We start from the raw sequence: 21,260 nt of genomic DNA, 5'->3' as shown, positions 1-21,260 counted from the left end.
ACTCTGTTTGCAGGATTAGCAAAAGGTGACAAAAGGTCGAGATCAGTTTGTCTAATTAATGTTATAGAAATCAAACATCGTACTGGCCAAGTATTTGACTAGGAGGAGAACTTCACTAATGCGAGAACCTAGGATTGAAAAGTGCAGCTTTAATGACTTTCAATGTTGTATCGTATCTTTAATGTACATAGCATGTTTCGTCAAATTTGGTCTAGTCAATACAGATAAATATCCCTAATTAGGAAAGTTCAATAAATATGCAAATGAGGAATTGGCTGAAGTAAAAAAGTTTAATGACTTTCAATAATGTTGTTTTATAGTATCTTCAATATATGTAGCAAGATTCATCAACTTCAGTCGAGTCAATTCAGATATATATCCCTAATTAGTGAAGTTCATTAAATATGTAAATAAGGAATTGGCCGAAGTGAAACTACTCAATGATTTTCAATCATGTTATATCATAGTATCTTCAATGTACATAGCAAGTTTCATCAACTTTGGTCAAGTCAATTCAGATATATATATCTAATTATGAAAATTTAGTAAATGTATTTGGCTGCAGTAAAAATGCTTAATTACTTCAGAAATGTTATATCATAGTATCTTTAATGTATATAGCAAGTTTCATCAATTTTGGTTGAGTCAATTCAAATAAATATCCCTAATTTCGAAAGTTCATTAAATATGCAAATTAAGAATTTGATGGAGTAAAAATGCTTAATGACTTTCAATAATGTTAAATCATAATATCTTCAATATACATACCAAGTTTTGTCAATTTTGATCGAGTCAAATCAGATATATATCCCTAATAAGGAAAGTTCATTAAATATGCAAATTATCATTATCTTTTCTGTCACCCCTTAATATCTTTGACAGCTGATATATCTTGGTGTGATCAACATTTGTAGCGAATCTCATCAAATGTGCAGTTGTTGTCAATATATATCAGTTTTTTTCTAAAATCATTAATTATGCAAATGAGCAAAAAGTAAGCAAGCCACACCCACCAAAAACTAATCAGTTCTTGCCATGTAGAAACTGAATCTATGATTGATTCTGATCCGATGAACGTTTTTGAGATATTGAGTACACAGACAGACAGACAGACATCGCTGCGACATATGCTCACGTATATCAACATGTGAGCAAAAAATGATGTCATACTTGTAATGGGCTGCCATTCTGCAATAGAACCCTTTTGGAATAATGCCACAGTGTTTACTAATTAATAGTTTCATACCTTTGTTGTTGCACATGTAAATGAGATACAGATACTTTGTTTAAAATTTTCACTGACATTCTAAAGATCAGCCCTGGATGTTCGTAACATTGCGTCACATCCAAGGTAGGGGGTCCAGTATTTCAATACCAAGACCCTTTTAGTCATTCTGCTGTGTAGTATGACCACTGAAGGAGTGTGTACTCAGAGCAAAGCCAAAAAGGTGAGTTTGCTAATTTTTCTGGAAAAATGATGAAGATTATGTTTCGGTAACGTCACATCCGTAGTAGCCATAGCGTCACATTTGTGGTAGCCTAAATATAATGTGTCCTTTGATTGATTAAAAACTAAAACATGGGGCCCGGGGGCACCGACGCCCTTTGTACCTCCTTACTGTTTATTGATTGCCATAAATGTGAAATTTGGCAAAAAGTCAAATTGTTTGGACATATATGAAAGTTATTTGAACTGGTTGGTTACTGCTCAGCATAAGTTCAAGTGTGGATTCTAAGTATCAACAACCTTGATCTGTGTGAAAGTGAATTAAGAATAAGAGATATGGGACTCAATAGGATCAACAATATCTAAAACAGGAAACGGTGAACTTATATAATACAGAAGGGGAGAAAATTTAGCCACAAACTATTGTAATATAATGGACAATGGCTAATCTAAACCAAATTACTTAAACTGGATTGTTGGCATTGATTACGCATGTATTTATTGTCGATCAAATAGAAAATAAATTTGGGCCATTGACTAAAAAACATTTGCTTGTTACACTCACCACACTTGCACTTAGTATTTGGAGTGTACACCTATCTACAATACAATGATAAAAAGTTTTGACTCTGTAGGTCAACAGTGCATCTTTAATGTATGAGACTAAATAAGCTTACCCCTCAAGTATGTATAGGCCAAAAACAATATTTAATTTTGAATAATGTAGTGCAGGGAAGGACATACAATATGGTGAAAAGCAAACTAAATATAAAAACTGAATATACAATTATATGGAAATGTTGTTTTACAGTCATGAGTATCTGGTGTGTGCCGAGAGACAAATATTAAAATTGGACCGTATCATCCTGACCACAGTTGGTCTGACTGGTTGTGTCCTTCTGATTTTCTGACACGGTGATAGGTACAAAATATTATGCAATCCACGATAGTTATACAACATGGCTTGCATTTTGTTCACAGTAGAACTGAGTTTTACATGTAAGATAACTTTCTCGTAAACTGTAAATTCTGGCTTCTGGCAGCTCAAACGTCGCAATACATTTTTTGATATGATATGGAGTGACTTGCACACATGCAGTGACAGTCGATATATTCATAGTATGAGACTGAGAGTCTACTGTACATTCAAGCATAGTGATGTTGACAACAAAATGCATGCCAGTGCATTATTTCAAAGTAGCCAGGAGGAAATTCTAATGGTCTTTTAGTGGAAATATAGGTATTAAACGACAGTGAAACAAACAACATAGTTATCGTGACCTTGCTAAAGTGCAATCTCCGATCATGTATGATCTGATGATCATGCCAAATTACCATGTCGGATTATGCCGTTATTCTGAAGTGCGCGTATTTCCTTAGTAAATCGGTCAACATAAGCACACACTTTAGCGATTGAAGTAAAAAATGATGTCAAAATCAATGCACAACTGTCGAAATTACCCAAAATAAGCAACAGAAAACTAAAAGTTATCGCTGTGTCGAAAGGACAGTACATCAACATAAAACGACGCTAGTTTGTTATGACATGGAGGCCGGAGGTAGAAGGACAGAGCATTCCCTCGCTCTCACCCAGATATTATAGTACGGGCCGCCGGTGGGATTGCCTCGCTAAAGCCATGGATTCGCCGGTACTGGGGAGTACCGAGTACGGAGGCCATCATTCTTCAGTCTATCGAAGGAGCGTTTCGTGCCAAAAAATACAATCACTGTGAACTTCATATTTACAAAACATCATCAAATACACGCTAAAAACCGTCAAAATTCGCACCTGACCGAGAAACAAGATGGCGTCGGTTAGAGTTTTCAAAGTCCTTGAAAAACAACGCTAACTTGTTATATGCGCATGCGCATATTAAGGGGAGACCCATTTGATTTCGGGGGGTATGCAGGAAGTTGGATATGGGAACTTTTTGCTCTAGAGAGACAGCATTTTTTTATTTCTACAGTCAGACCTGCATCAATTTTTTTTCTTCAAATGGAGTAGCAGTGCAATTTTTCAAATTTAAGCCAGTGTTTCACATATTACAGGATGTTTTTATTTATTCATTTTACATTCCAACAAATGACAAACAAAATGGAAAGTCTATTACAAATACAACTGTAAATTATAGAACACTTTTTTGGCAAATCAACTGTGATCAGTACTATACCTGCTTTTCTTTAAAACAGTCAATTCCTTTTAAGTTCTCAGGGGAGATGTTATCTTTTGTGGTCAGAGAAACAAGGCTCACACATTGTATTTCATTATATTTGTTGTTCCTCAATTTTCATTGTCAACTTGTAATCTTTCTAACATATTTATATTGAGAGAATAATGTACTGGTTTTAACACTAGTTTATTGACTCCTATCTTGTGTTTTAAATTTTCACAATTTACAGAAGTCAAATAGTCCCATCTAGATATTGCCTATACCATTGAGATATTGCAACAGAAATCCTGAAATATGATTTCTTGGGTCAGAAAAGGGAAGGAAAACATCGAGTGCACTGAGGTGTAAAGTAGTGAATGCTTATAGTATAAGTGCTGGGAAAAAATTACACATAAGAATTGCTTGTGGTAAAAACATTTGCGCTGCCTATGGCAGCATGCCAGCAAAGAATACATGAGAATGAAGTTTCCAAAATTTTGCTCATTTCAAGTGCATTGTGACAATTCCTTTTTTATTTCTGTCTGTTAGGAGAATTTTTTTTTCTCAAGCCATTACAGGCTTAATTTTTTTCTTTTATTTCACCTGGTGACAATTTTTTTCTCAAAATCCTCCATACCCCCCAGAAATCAAGTGGTTCTCCCCTATGTGAGCCCCTGACCTATACAGGACATTGGATTACTTCCTCAGCAGAACTGATATGCCTGCCGGTACCGGTGTTTATCGCCTACGGAGACCATCATTCTTCAGTCGATCAAAGGCGCATTTCTTACTAAAAAATACACGACAGCCGCAATACACAGTGAAACGTTTAACAACGTACAAAATATGCCCAGACCGAGAAACAAGATGGCGTCCGTTTCGATTCTTCAACTCAGATTTTGTCCTACAGTTGTGCGCATGCGCAGACGGTAACTTTAGCGAAAGTGAGTCAAAATCAAGTAAATATAAAATAAAAATAGCGTCAATGACACTGTAGCTCCCATCCTGGACTATTTAGTGTTTGTTCTCTGGTCAGATATTTGAACATGTGTGAAAGGGATAAAGTGCATGAAGTGAAAATACTTAAATGAAATGTACTGGAGACAGTGAAATATGTTTAATGTAATTATTCAGAATATAAAATGGAAAAAATACAGAATTAGACATATCGAATACTGTGATACAACCATTAACTCAACAAGTCATTTACAATGACATAGTCCCCACTTGTAATAGGAGTATTAGTCTTGATGGGGCAGGAAAATGTGGTCATTAAGAAGTATCACTGGAGTGTATATGTTGAGATCTATGGGCACATAGGTCTATGTCGTTGTTCCCAATTTGAAACACATGAGGCATGTCTAAGTTATGGTTCTAAATCGGGAAAAAGATCAGACCTCTAGCAGTATTGGCCAGCCAAGAAATACATATGCGCATTATAAATGAGGTACAAGATGTGACATCTTAAGGTCTAATATCCTATCAAAATTGGAGGGTATAGAACTTGTGGTAACTGAAATATGCATATATATGTATAATCAAGGTCAAAGGTCATCTAGGTCACATGACATTTTGAAAAAAAAAAATTATATGGCTAATTAATCCCTATAAGCCAAAAAATCAGATCTCTAGCTCTATTCGCTTACCCAGAATTAGATGTGTACATAATTAATGAGGTAAAGCGTGTGTTGTCATAAGGTCTCCCATCCTACTAAATACAAAGGACATAGCACTTGTGGTTACTTATTTATTGACATAAACATATATTTTAGGTAAAAGGTCATCGAGGTCACATGACATTTGGTCAAAAAATTGTATTGCTAAGTTATCCCTATATACCAAAAATCAGACATCCAGCTCTATTGGCTCGCTCAGAATGAGATATGCGCATAATTATTGAGGTACAGTGTGTGGCGTCATAAGGTGTCCAATCATACCAAACATGAAGGGTGTAGCACTTGTGGTTACTGAGTTATGGACAAATATGTATATTTGAGATCAAAGGTCACCGAGGTCACGTGACATTTTGTCAAAAAATTGTATTGCTAAGTTATCCCTATATACCAAAAATCAGACCACTAGCTCTATTGGCTCGCTCAAAATTAGATATGCACATAATTAATGAGGTACAATATGTGGCGTCATAAGGTGTCCCATCATACCATACATGAAGGCTGTAGCACTTGTGGTTACTGAGTTATGGACAAATATGTATATTTGAGGTCAAAGGTCACCGAGGTCACGTGACATTTTGTCAAAAAAATTGTATTGCTAAGTTATCCCTATATACCAAAAATCAGACCTCTAGCTCTAATGGCTCGCTCAAAATTAGATATGCGCATAATTAATGAGGTACAATATGTGGCGTCATAAGGTGTCCCATCATACCATACATGAAGGCTGTAGCACTTGTGGTTACTGAGTTATGGACAAATATGTATATTTGAGGTCAAAGGTCACCGAGGTCACGTGACATTTTGTCAAAAAATTGTATTGCTAAGTTATCCCTATATACCAAAAATCAGACCTCTAGCTCTATTGGCTGGCTCAAAATTAGATATGCACATAATTAATGAGGTACAATATGTGGCGTCATAAGGTGTCCCATCATACCATACATGAAGGCTGTAGCACTTGTGGTTACTGAGTTATGGACAAATATGTATATTTGAGGTCAAAGGTCACTGAGGTCACGTGACATTTTGTCAAAAAAATTGTTTTGCTAAGTTATCCCTATATACCAAAAATCAGACCTCTAGCTCTATTGGCTCCCTCAAAATTAGATATGTGCATAATTAATGAGGTACAATATGTGGCGTCATAAGCTGTCCCATCATACCATATATGAAGGGTGGTAGCACTTGTGGTTACTGAGTTATGGACAAATATGTATATTTGAGATCAAAGGTCATCAAGGTCACATGACATTTTGTCAAAATATCCGAGATATCTGCGTGAACGGATGGACTCACGGATGGACGAACAGACGGACATGACCCAATCTATAAGCCCACTGGACTTCATCCGTGGGGACTAAAAATTGTGTCACAGCATCCTTTTTGCAATATGAATACGATGAGAAACTAAATTTTTATTTTTTGTGGCCTTATACATGGGAGTCTATGGAGATCTGCCTTATACATGGGAGTCTATGGACGTGTAAAGTAAAAATATGCAAATTTCACCACGATTTGCCCAAATTTGGGAAAGGTCACTCCTATGCACTTCCATACCAAGTTTCAAATCAATCGGACTTGTGGTTTCAGAGCAGGAGATTTTTTGACCAAAAATGGGAGAAAATTACAAAAAAATTCATGAAAAATAGCAAAGTCCAAGATACTGACCCAAGATGTGCACAATCATTTCATGTCAGCCCAAAGTACTTACATGCTAATTTTTCATGTAATCTGCTCAGTGGTTATTGAGTTTTTTCAATTTTGACTGTTTTTACATTTTTTCACTTAATTTGCATATTTTTGGCAATGACAACTTCATTTGAACAAAATCTCATCTACAGCCCATCATCCATGTACACACCAAATATCAAGATGAAATGTACAGCGGTTTTGGAGTTTTTGATGTTGACGGACAGACATACAGACATACAGACATACAGACATACAGACGTACAGACATACAGACATACAGACATACATACATACAGACATTTCCCTAGCCTATAAGAATAGCTTCCATTGCCATATATACATATGGCTATGGGAGCTAAAAATGGATAAAAATATTGTTTAAAAATAATGCAAGGCATGTATCACCGAATTTTGAACATTTCTGACGGCATTTCAATTATACGAACACCTATGCCAAATATCACAATAATCACATCAGTGGTTTTGAGGAAAAATTGAAAATAGTGGTTTTCACAAAAAAGCTAAAAACGTGACTTTAAAATGATTCAATCAAAAAAACAAAAAAGACCGTTTGAGATACATGCCTAAGTGACCACTAGACCAAATTTCAGAAAAAGTTACTGAAGCGTTTCTGAGATACCTGCGTCCACAGCATACGGCCCACTGTATTCGACAACAGAGGCCGCGTCATCACATTAGTACTTTGTGCCCACAGGGCACAAAGGACTAATAATTGCTTTGCATTACCAAGAGGAATTGAAATCTTTCAGATTTCTTTGTATTCATTTCAATATGCATCATTCTGACATGTGTGAACTAATTTTGTAAACCATACAAGCAATTTCTTTGCAGTTAACAAAAGCAACTTTTTACAGTTCATTCATCTACATACACAAGATATGAAATTTGTTGTCGTACTTCTTTTGACGTGATTTTAAACTCAAAAATTTATGACCCTAAATTGAAGAAAAGTTACAATGATTGATTGGTGCAATTCACCACAGCTTATCGCACATTTGCATACATTTGTGAAAATTTGTGCTCTACTATGTGTTGGGTCATCAACGTGTACTGCGTTCCTCTCCAAAAGTTTGGCTCATCGCATAGAAATATACTACCAAAACTATCACTTTTTTGGCTGGCATGGAAACCTTTGAAAATTAGAAAAAGAATTTTTATCATCTTCATGTATGCACATACAATAAGTTAAAGGTGCCTTGCATTTGTGAACGAGTGAACTGCTCATTAATAGTTTGTGACTCTTGTCGCCTATTGAAATTCTTATCAAGTAAATAAGTATCTCATAAGATAAATCTGGTAATTTAGGGGGTGAGGATCAATTTGAAAGCTGCTTAATATCTTTCATGATTCTTCTCTCTTTCATATCATTAGTTTCATTGAAGCAAATCTTGCTGTCAGATTCTTTAAAGAGATATGCCATGTTGCATTTGTGTTACCGGACAAACCAGAAGAAACGACTAACTTACGCTCTGATATTGTTGGGGTGTTGACTTCCCAAAATATAGACAGAAGATCTTGTTACACAGTGTGGGTCATTTCCAAAATTGGCAACACTATACCATAATATGTTTTACCTCTCATTAGCCAATTAGGGGCCAGTTCGCCATCAGTAAAATTTGTATTTCCTGGCAACCTCTACATGCGTCCATGGTTACTTGCACCAGAGTGTGTTGAACTCTGCACCACTCATAACTTTTTTGTGTATTGTTGTAGATCCGTGTCAAATAATTGCCAGTTGTGAAAGAGGAGTTTTGACAAAACACTTGGCATTGCACATTTCATGGGAATATTGATATCGTTTGTGAAATAACAGTTAATCGCACCATATTCTGTCATAATCTCAAATCGTTGTGTGGCTATTCTGTCAACACACATTTTTAAAATCTACATCAGAAAACCACAACTGAGGTATTTTAATGCTCTGACATCAATCTTACTTCCAGCAAAAATGCCATACGCGTACGTACCCATACCTACACAAATATTAACATAAAATTCCCAATTGAAGCCGCATGTCTAATTGAAGCCACACCCCAACTTTAACACATTGTCCTGGCTCATTGTTTGCCACTTTTGGGTTTTTGAATTGTACCATTATAGAAGCCTCCCCCCCTTTTTTGAGCCCATCATGAAACAATGCGCACCGAAGTTCTGCGTCGTTTTGCCAAAACACTTGGCGTTGCACATTTCATGGGAATTATCTTACAGGAAAAATACTCAATAAAAAGTTCCTTTTTAACACTAAGTACCATTGTGCATTTTGTCATTGATAGTAACAAAAGTACAAACAATGCTGCATGTATCGGTTCGTTTGTGTGTATGTTTGAACGCAGTCCCTCTATGGGCACCATGGCCGCAGCTTGAATGATGAATGATGAATGATGACAATTCAAGCTGGGCCATATTATGAATGACAGTCAGAATAAGAATAGCGGAAGTTTTTGTCAGTGGTGAACACTGCCATAGTCAATAACCTGATGCAACAATTTTGATGCAACTGAGTTTTGTCTACAAATTAAAATAGTTGAGCGATTGCTCGAGATACAATGTTTCAAATACGTAGTTTTCATTCAATACCTATGTAACCCTACCCTGACTTACAACAACACCACCTGCATCACGGATATTGACATGAATGAACGGCCAGTATTATACTGTGGCCACTACCGGTCATGGTGGGTGTGTATAAACTTGTACATGGTCCGTTTTTGATCATGAGAAAATAAAGTTTGACCGCAAAACAGTTACAAAAACATGCCAATAAAGTTACCAAAGGTCATTCATTCATTCACTTGCCTTTATTGCACAAAATTATGTACCATACTTGTCCGAGTATACATGGTATAAGCCCCTGGTTCAGCACTGCAAAACGGCAGTAACACTAGGGTACAGGCTTATACCAGCAACCCCATATGTTATCTGCCATTGATGCTTAATTTATGCTAATTTTATGCATGATTTTTTTCAACACCACTCGATCTTCTATTGCTTTCAAAATCGACTTACATATCCAAAGAAATTAATTGTACAATCTCTCCATACAGATGTGACATTTTTGTGAAATTTCAGCGTCACAAAATCAAACAAACTTGAAACAAAGACATCATGCATGCTGCTGATCAACAGTATGAACTGGCATGCACTGCCTACATGGAAAGGCAATTCAACATTCCAGTATTAAATTGTCTACATCTTGTGAAAACAACAACATAGCAGTGAAAACTGCATTAGTCACCAGGAAAGTCTTCACAAATGAAATGATAATTGCTTCAAACAAAAGAAACTGCATGTTTAGAGAATGTAAACATTGTGGTCGTGAATAAAAATAAACAATGGCCGCTGTGAGTGAGACTATTCTATTTAAGTGATCCCAGGGGGATCCCTCAAAAATGTTTCGGCTTCAATTGAGAATTTTACAGTAATCTTGAAAACAGTATTTCCAAAAGAGATGACAAACATCTACAAAATAGTTCTCGGTACTTGAGAGAAATCGATAAACTGGCAGTAGAAATGATTAGTCTGGTTCCCTGACCCATTTCCCCGGTAGAGGGCGTGGGGAAATATAGGGTCAGGTACCGGCTAATGTAAACATGGACGCTATTGGGTTAAAATAAAACAAGCTGTGATTGGATGAAAGTAACACTTGTAACTTTTTCTCATCTTTCTTGGGTTTCGCACTTTCAGGCTCACTTGACACCAACTTCTTGTTTGTAGCACAAAGCCGTGGAGGTAGAAAGAAAGACTTTCTACCTCCATGATTTAGCCACTGTGACTTAGCACACCTCTTAATACTTTTAGATCGTCGACATGATGCCTGGCATTTTTCACAAAATTCTATCCATCGAAATCAATCGTCGTTCACAGTTCCAACAAAGTTTGCTTTCAATTAGCTGTGATATTGCAGCAGTACTTGTGGCGTGTATCGAACGTGCTCGGGTCATTGGGGTCACGCCACAGTCGGCGATGACCTCAATGACCCTAGCGCGTTCGATACACGCAACAAGTACTGCTGCGATATCACAGCCAGCCTTCAATCACCTCTATTTCCCCGTACTTCTGGATTAATCCTTTCAGTTTATGTTTCCCGTCTTGTGTGCCAATGTTTTTGGTTCGGATACCAGTGTTCGAACATAATTCTGATCCAGTCGAATTTTGACCGGCGTTTTCATGGTAGCAGCCATATTTGTTGTAGCATGTTCTGTCAGGTGACTAACCTCCGCCATCTTGAACAAAATTCTGTTCAAGATGGCTACCCGGTACCTGACCCTATATTTCCCCACGCCCCTCTACCGGGGAAATGGGTCAGGGAACCAGACTATAGAAATGATGGGAACTATCTTGACCGTTTTTTCCACTACCTGACTTGTTGATGGCTATGATCTTGTGCAGAACACACGGATCATGTAACAGTCAAAATTCGTTGAACTTCATGAGATAAAGGCTTCATGAGCAGCCGAAAACTGCTGATCACTCTTTGCCGGTTATTTCTGACCCTGGCATGACCTCTACTTTATTAAGACATAATCTGGGCTGTTATTGGCTTATAGTCAGAATACGTTATCATAATGAGTCGCCAATTTTGGAAATAATCTGGGCTGTTACAAGTTTGCCCCAAAGGAACTTGCTAAGCCAACTCAAGATCTGAGTAAACCATTTTGATCACTGCTGTCAAAGTATCCATGGACAAGTAATGTCTGTCATCAAAAACGCTATCAAATGACAAGCGACCTAGCGGCTGATATAGCTCCGCTGTGTTTACGTAGAGAATAACTATTTTGACTCATGTTGATGAAGAAGGTGGAAATCTTTGATAGCTCAATGCAGTGGCCAAGAAAAAGTGGCTAAAATAGCTGCAAAAATACACAATTGAAGATTTCATCATACTTTGAATATATCATATTGGATCATCCCTTAGAACATGTCAACCAAAGCTATCTGATGAGTAGCTTTTTGAGAATAAGATTTTCTTATCAAAAATGGCAACAATTGCCCCCAAAAATAAAAGTTGCAGATTTCATCGTAATTTCAAAAGATCAAATTTAGTTCATCTATAGAAACCTGTATACCAAATTTCAAAGCTGTTTAACAGCTTAAAAGAATAGACCAGTTCTTTCTCAGAAACACATTTTTTGACCAAAAGTGGAAAAAATTGCCCCAAAAATTCAAAATTGCAGATTTCATCATATTTCAATAAATATCATTTAGTTCATCTATAGAAACCAGTATACCTAATTGCAAAGCTATCAGATGAGTAATTTTGGAAATACACATTTTTTGACCAAAAATGGCAAAAATTGCCCAGAAATACAAAATTACAGATTTCATCAGAAATTCAATATATATTACTTAGCTCATCTGTAGAAACCTGTATACTAAATTTCAAAGCTATCAGACCAGTACTTTTTGAGAAACACATTTTTTGACCGCAAATGGAAAAAATTGCCCCAAAATTACAAAATTGCAGATTTCATCATAATTTCAATAAATATCATTGAGGTGATCTGTAGAAACCTGTATACCAAATTGCAAAAGCTATCAGATGAGTAGTTTTGGAAATACACATTTTTTGACCAAAAATGGCAAAAATTGCCCCAAAAATACAAAATTGCAGATTTCATCAGAAATTCAATATATATTACTTAGTTCATCTATAGAAACCTGTACATTAAATTTCAAAACTATCAAACCAGTACTTTTGAGAAATACATTTTTTGACCAAAAATGGCAACAATTCCCCAAAAAAATGCAAATTTGCATATTTCTGCACAATTTGAACAAATCTGAAATAGATCATCCCTATGGACATATGTACCAAATATCAAAGCTATCAGATGAGTAGTTTTGAAGAAGAAGATTTTTAAAGATGTTTTTAACCAAAATGACAAAAATTGCCTTAAAAATACAAATATGCAAATTTCACCACGATTTGAACAAATCTGACTGAAGTCACCCTACGTAAACTGCATATCAAATTTCAAAGCAATCGGACAAGCGGTTACAGAGAAGAAGAATTTTTTACCAAAAACACCAAAAAATGCCCCAAAAATACAAATATGCAAATTTCACCACGATTTGAACAAACTTAAGTGAGGTCACCCGGAGTGAACTGCATATAAAATTTCAAAGCAATTGGACTTGCGGTTTCAGAGGAGAAGGCAATTGTTGACGGACGACGGACGACAACGGACGACGACGACGGAAAATCAAACTATTTGAAAAGCTGCGCGTCGCTGACAGCGAAGCTCAAAATGATTCTGTCAATTTAATATGTTGATCTTAGATAAGAACACAGTATGATTCTTTTACCTTGTTAAGTTCATTGGCATTGTGTTTATGAAGTTTAATGTTGACAAAATTTATCTATAATTTATGTTACTTGTTTATTCCATCATCTGTATGATGATGTCACATCCGTAGTAGGTGTGACTGTGTTGACATATCTTTAAAAATAGCGTCAATGACACTTTGCTCACATTGGTTACATGTGGCAAGCCAGAATGAGTGTATACATGATATTCAACACGCTTCTATTTACCTTAGCTTGTGATATTCATAGTCAAGTGCATTTGAACAAATTTTGATACACCGTCCATTGAAGTATGAAATGGGGTTGGTAACTTGCAACTGTTGATCACACACACTTACACAATACCATGCAACCTAGTACATCATAACTACTGATAAAATCAGCCATACCAAACTAAACGTGTCCCTTATAATATTGTAATGCATAAAATTAATCATATGTAGACAATATTTGGTCTCTCTATGGTCTATAGTTGCACAATCAAACACTAAGGTAATAATGGGCATTTCTCACCTTCCACTGTTAATGAAGCTGCCACACCTACATGATAATGGTATGTCCCAAACTGCCACCAAGTTAAACAAGCATTGCAGTGACATAGACAAATGAGGAAATTTCCAAACACAAACAAGAAACCTGAAGCATCAGATATGTAATATGACATAAAACTGGTCCAATAATCATTTTCATTCAAGGTAATACATTACCAGGTCCATGGGACATTTGAGATTTACAAATTTAAGTAGGACCATCCTGAACCACTGATAGTTAGTGGTGGTACCAGGTGTCCGGAATGGGTAAGCGTACCCTGCTAGCATGCTACACCCGTCAGGATTGGTCCCAAAATTGTCTAATATTGTATGAAGTGATACAGTATATGAATCACTGTTATAAGTCAAAGCCGGGAATGCTGTCGCTAATAATTTGAGTGACCGAGGTGTCATATTTGGCCACAATGTCATAATATCGACCGTAGAACTTTTTGAAAGTCCTCACGAGTCTTTTGGATGTATATCCCTGTCTCACTAGTTTTGATACTAATAAGCTGTGTCTCATTTGAAAATCCACGTAGGAATCACAAGCCCTACAATATCTGAGAAGTTGAGACACATACACACCATAAGCAGGTGCAGATGGAATATTACTTGATAAGTGGGGATAATTTATGATTTCAAAATCAAAATCATCCCTTTTGTCATACAGCTTGGTGTGTAGCCCATTAGTACCCACTTGCAGGAACAGATCAAGATATGAAGCTGAGTTCCTACTCTCAGTTGTTTCTTTGATTTCCAATTCATCAGGGTATATATGATGTAAGTAAATCTGTTTTAAAGCTATTCAAACCAACTTTCAAAGCATCAATCAGGGATTTGTGTAGAAGCCATTACTTGACTTACACAGACAAGCAATTCCATAAATATACAATATGACTATGGAAAAAAACAAAATCCTTTCAAATCAAAGTTGGAACATTTTTTTCACACAAAATTGTCATATTTACATCCACAGCTGTAAGAGTTTGTAACTAATAACCTGACCTTGTTGGATTAAGCAGCAAAGTTTACTGATTATACAGATGACACTTATCATGAATATAGTTATATTGTCCTGCATCTTCAAAATGAAAGGCAGGTTGTATACAAGATCTATACACCATAACTTCTTTTAGATTCACTCATAGCAACCTCAATGCAACACTTTTTGTACAATGTGGTATTTTAGCTGCCTTGCCAAGATAATCTGACAAATGTTTATTCACAAAGTTTTCACTTTTGTTGCTCAGTAGCATTTTAGTAACCCTGACTTCATTTGAACAAATACTAATTTACAGTTGAGCATGTACATGTATCTACCACAAATACACAGGTAAAATGTGCAGCAATTCTTAATATTTTGCAATTAGACCAGGGACTTCTAGAATATCATATTTGGCATTTTTGAAAAAATAAAACACGCAAAACATGGTACCCCAAAACTTCTTTTAAACACAACATATTGATAGCGCCATGCTAATTTTTTTGTAAACAGTGTCAGCTGCACTGCAAACTTCTGTCTTCCAATTTGCTCATATTTACTTACAAATTTCATCAATATTTTGATATATGGTAATCAAATGATCCTTAGAACTTACAAGTCATCGTTGATGACACAGTCCCCGCTTGTCCATTTTGTTATAATCTTTGGTGTCTAGGTAGCTGTGGAATGACATTGATGCAACGGGTGCATCAGGCCTGTGACTTGCATAATAAAGTAATCTGAGGAACGTTCAATAAAAGACTCATCTCTGCCGGTGTTGACCACTAAAGGAACTTTTGATTACATCACACATAACGATGCCCTCACTGCCTCTAGTGTCATGACAGCACATACTATACCGGTACACATGGTTTGGTGGAATTTTCGAAATGGTATGGGATCGGATATGTTGTTGTAATCAGCCATTTTGGATCATATAATGAAACAAATTAATGTGCACAAGAATGCAGCCATATCACGTTTAAACAAAATCAGTCCATTGAAGGACAGTGACCTATGTTTATAAAATTGAAATCAAATGGCTGTCTATTGACCATATGGATCGTAGCACAAAATTAGTAGACATGCATAAGTATGCCATAGTACTTTATCTTTGTACCAAGTCTCAACAACATCGGATAAGGAATATTTGCATATGATTAAGCCTCAAAGACATGAAAAAATCCAAAAATGACAATCTGGCAGCCATATTGGAACATGTCACGAAGTAAATTGACATGTATCACGAAGTAAATTGACATGTATACATGTATGTGTGCCATAGTGCTTGATCTTTCTGCCAAGTTTGGACAAAATGGGTTTAATGACCTTTGAATTATGCTTCAAAGACATGCAAAATTCCAACAAAATGGCAGTTCTGCAGCCATATTGGATCCTATCGCAAGGTTAATTGATACATGCATATGTATGCCATAGTGCTTTGCCTTTGTGCCAATTAAGTTTGAACAAAATCAGTTCAAGGATGTTTGAGTTATGGTTCAGAGACATGAGAAAATCGCAAAAAAATGGACGCCTGTCGGCCATATTGGATCATATCATGAAATAAAGTGGCGTTCATATGGAGGGCATAATGTTTTGCTTTTGTGCCAAATTTGAACAGAATCGGTTCAAGGATGTCTGAGTAATGGTCCAAAGACATGAAAAATCGCAACAAAATGGCTGCCTCACGCCCATATTGAATCGTATCGCAAAATTATTTTACATGCACATGAAGGCCATAGTGTTATGCCTTTGTGCCAAGTTTTAACAGAATCTGTTTAAGGATGTCTGAGTTATGATCCAAAAACATGAAAGATCCCAACAAAAAGGCCGCCTCACGCCCATATTGGATCGTATCGCAATATAATTTGACAATCATATGTAGGCCATAGTGTTATGCCTTTGTGCAAAGTTTGAACAGAATCGGTTCAAGGATATTTGAGTTATGGTTCAAAGACATGAAAAAATCGCAAACAAAATGGCCGCCTCGCGGCCATGTTGGATCGTATCGCAAAATAATTTGACATGCACATGTAGGCCATAGTGTTATGCCTTTGTGCCAAGGTTGAACAGAATATGTTCAACGATGTCTGAGTTATGGTCCAAAGACATGAAAATCGCAACAAAATGGCCGCCTCACGCCCATATTGGATCGTATTGTGATATAATTTAAATGGATATAAAAGCCATAGTGTTATGCCTTTGTGCCAAGTTTGAACAGAATCTGTTCAAGGATGTTTGAGTTATGGTCCAAAGACATGAAAAATCGCAACAAAATGGCCGCCTCGCAGCCATATTGGATCGTATCACAAAATAAATCGACGTGCATCTGTAGGTCATAGTGCTATGCTTTTGTGCCGAGTTTGAACGAAATTGGTTCTGCAGTGTCTGAGAAACTGTTGATGACGGACGGATGGACGGACGGACGGACGGGACCCAATCTATAAGTCCCCGCCGGACTTTGTCCGCGGGGACTAAAAATCCAAATTTGATACCTGGTATCTGATATGGGACTCTCAAAAACAAGATTTTTGATAAAAAGTCAGTAAAAAATTCAAAAATACATATATACGAATTTTATGCTTCTAAATCAAACTATTGCATACATTGATCCTCCTATCATACATACCAAATAATAAAGTAATCACTCTCTTATCAATATAAATTGCAGATTATGAAAAAATCATGTTTTTTTTTCTTATTCTTTTATCAACGCCTACAAGATTCCATTGGATTATAGATAACCATCTACATGTAAGCATTCCCAAGTTAGCCACATTTAATATGGAAATTATTCAGTAATGGGCTCCACAAACTTGGTCTACAGAAAGACTGGTGAATGGATGGACATACAGACAGACTGACATACACAGACTAGCTGTGATGACATTGGCTTCTTAGTGTGCTTTGGCCTATGGAGACTGATAAATATATAACAAACAGCTGGATGTAATGATTATAGTTATATATAAAGGCACTCAGGGTGAATATTATACATCAATTTGATTAGTTTCTTGTCCTCTTTCTACTTAGTATGTGATAATGTTTAAGACAATAAACATGCAAGACAGTTATGTGTTGGCAAATACAGGCAAGCAGCTACCTTTTCTTGATTTTCATGAACAACAGATAACCTTGACTGAAATGCTTAACAGCATGCAACCAATGTTTACATCTTGCTCATGCACCAGATACACAGAGAGATTTCAACATCCAACCATTAACTCAAAACCCTACAGGGAAAAGTAAACATTGTTTTCTTCCAGTGCAGCTGGTGCATCCACTTTTGGAAAAACAATATGTCACAAGGGTGAAGGCACTGAGATCAACTTAAGAATTTCAACTGTGGTGAACTTGACTATTCCTTTCAAATCCTGACCTGACTTGGAATCTTCCACTGAGATGCAAAATGTGTGCACAAAGACATGGGGTGGGGGGGGGGGGGGGGGGGGGGGGGGGTCCTGAAGATTGATGAGGTATAGCATTATTTTCTACCTGATCCACTGTACAGTATTTTTTCCACTCTTCCACCTTTTCTTTTAGTCAAGTCTTTTCTGGCAGATTCGTTTTCACTGACATTTGCTTGGACTCTTTTTTTTTCTGAAAATCTTCCAGATCCCCCCATCAGGATATCAAATGGTCCATCCTTTTATATCAACAATGTTTATTTAAGAGATACAATGACAGGAAGTGTAAGAGCTATTTATAACCCTGATACTCTCTCAAACATTGAAAAAAGTTTGGAACATTTGTTGGAAACCAAGCCTGCTAAAATCACCTTCAGCTGTGCTATCTAATGATTCTTTTACCACATTTTAACACCAAAATACAGTTTACCATATGAAATGCTCACAAAATCACCACATTATGTATTCTTAGTTCCTGTAGTTATAAAATCGCCAAAAATCAGAAAATCTTTTCACAAATATTTATTAATTTTGTTCATATCAACACAACATGAATAAGTAATAGAATCAATACTGTGGACTATTTCTGTAAGTTTTTTCCATAAAAAAATTAGGAAGCTTCATAAAAATAGGAAATTGAAGACGTTTCTCTGAAAATTTAAAACAAGCGACCTGGCAGCTGATGTAATAACTTTTTGCGACATGTGCTGATGGAGGAGGAAATCTTTGACAGCACACTTCAGGTCAGCCAGACCAAAATGGCAAATATAGCTGCAAAAATATGTAATTGAAGAAGATATAATTCAAACATATTAAATTAAGATCATACATAGAAAAATTTCTACTCAATATCAAAGCTATTAAAAAAGATTTTGTGAAACAAATTTTTTGACCAAATAGCAAAAATTGCCCCCAAAATACAAAATTGCAGATTTCATCCTAATTTCAACATATCATATTAAGATAAACCCTACAAAACTGTATACCAAACTTTGAAGATATTAAATGAGCAGTTTTTGAGATATACATTTTTTGACCAAAAATAACAAAAAATGCCCGAAAAATACAAAATCCCAAATTTCATAAGAATTTGAATACATCACATTTTGATCAACCTTATGAACCTGCATACCAAATACCAAAGGCATCAGATGAGTAGTTTTTGGAGAAAAACAATTTTTGACCAAAAATTGGGAAAATTGTCCCAAAATTACAACACTAAAATTTCACTACGATTTTTACAAACTTGACTGAAGTCATCCTGAGGAACATGGATACCAACTTTCAAAGCAATCAGACCAGCTGTTCCAGAAAAAAAGATTTTTTTATTAAAAACTGAAAAAAATTACCCAAAAATACAAACACACAAATATCATCCACAGTTGTACACCTAATTTAGAATACCTAAAGGAACCTACATATCAAGTTTCAACAAAATCTGACCAATGGTTACTGAGTTTTAGCAGTTTGCAGGATTTTTCCTTTTTTTACCTCATTTGCATATTTTTGACACTGACATGTTCATTTAAACAAATTTAAATCTCCACCCTTAAGTGCACCTGAAGACCAAATACTAAGACGGTAGCTGCTGTAGTTTAGGAGTTTTTGATCTGTACGGACTAACAGACAGACATACATACATACATACATACATACATACATACATACATACACACAGACAACATATAAATGAGATGCAAATGAAATGATTAACCTTATATGATAAGCTCTCTTTGGTATACCAAATGAAAGCTAAAAAACTGGATTGTGTTAAATAAACGTCTTCTCAAACTCTTACTTCAGCTAACCTACTGAAGACTAATTGTATCTGTATCCATCTACATAGAATGTGGGGCTTTATTCTCATATTGTTGTTGAAATAGTGAAAGTGAATGACACAGTTCCTGAATTTAAGCAGTGCACAATAACTGACGTATGTTACATTTGCCTGTTGGAGTAAGAAAATACGGTGTTTAACTGTTAAAAACTTCACCACTTCTACTATTAGCTTTCTTTTTATCTTTTATGACATGAAATATAAATCTAACTTCTTGTGTTCCTTTGTGCAAGTTTTTCTCTGAAAAAAATGAATGTCACATCCGTAGTAGGTGTTTTGCACTTCATAAAAGGACTGGCTGTATCACAGTGATTCTCCAGAAAGTTATTTTTCACATACATTTCCATAAACAGCAAGGGTCCTACTTTCCTGCCATTGCATGGAATGAGACAAACTCAGACTTTTATTTTTTGATGAAAGTGTCCACCAAAGTGGTACCCTAAGTTTGCTTTTGCCGTAATTCATATCCTTCAATACTTTAAACTCAATTGAAGAGTGCTGAGAACATTTGCCTTACATATCAAAGTACTTGGACTAAGGTTTGAAAGAAGAAGTTCAGCATATCAAAAACTTGACAGACTCCTGATGCCATTTTACAGTTACCCATCAAATGAATTCTGTGATGTTCATAGTGGAGATAAACGGTGAAAAAAAAACAAGCTATACCTCTCTTCCATAGTTTGGAAAAGTTTCTTCTTCATTCATGTCTGCAGCATATGTAGAAAGATTTCTTCTGTAGTTCTGCTTAGGTTGAGTTCTACCTCCATGTGTTAAGTCATCAACAGCTTTGGCATTGGTGAAACTGCATTTGAACTTAAAATTCATATAACATAAAATTACTTTAAGGTTATGGGCAAGTATCCATTCTTTGTTTTGTGTGAGGCCTAGCAGCTAGGCGATGTTGCCGTGAGTGTGTGGGGGTTCGAATCCCGTTTGGGTTATAGTATAATTTATATTTCTTTAACCTGAGTGGACAGTTCTGCTGGTGGATATTTACTTGTCCCCGAGTCTGTCTGATAGCTCAGTAAAAAGCTTCGTGCTTTTCCGATTACTATATATGTGTGTACTGTGTGTGTGTACTGTGTCTGTGTGTCGTCTGCTCCACGCATACCGTGTTGTTCGGTCGCGCACAGAATTGAAACATCTAAGTCGGTTACTGTGACCAACTCTTTTGGGTTGGAAGCAGTGGCCGACTGGTTTTGTGTGAG

The 21,260-nt window shown here is 36.2% G+C and overlaps 2 protein-coding genes across 7 annotated transcripts in view; both read right to left on the bottom strand.

The window, feature by feature from the left end:
• The window catches only part of LOC139152194 (uncharacterized), a 460,524-nt gene that overhangs the window by 135,003 nt on the left and 304,261 nt on the right, over positions 1-21,260 (bottom strand). The window lies entirely within an intron of this gene.
• Positions 1-21,260, bottom strand: part of LOC139152196 (BAR/IMD domain-containing adapter protein 2-like) — a 296,941-nt gene that overhangs the window by 53,022 nt on the left and 222,659 nt on the right. For 5 of the 6 annotated variants that reach the window (XM_070725337.1, XM_070725334.1, XM_070725332.1 and 2 more), the window contains one exon: positions 20,719-20,865. The exons of the other annotated variant lie outside the window; for it this stretch is intronic. In XM_070725337.1, coding sequence (XP_070581438.1) covers positions 20,719-20,865 — 147 coding nt within the window. The remainder of the gene's footprint in view (positions 1-20,718; positions 20,866-21,260) is intronic. 6 annotated transcript variants of the gene reach the window in all.

This window comes from Ptychodera flava, chromosome 15 (assembly GCF_041260155.1).
Source record: "Ptychodera flava strain L36383 chromosome 15, AS_Pfla_20210202, whole genome shotgun sequence".
NCBI lineage: Eukaryota > Metazoa > Hemichordata > Enteropneusta > Ptychoderidae > Ptychodera > Ptychodera flava.
This window is presented reverse-complemented; position numbering and strand designations above follow the sequence as displayed.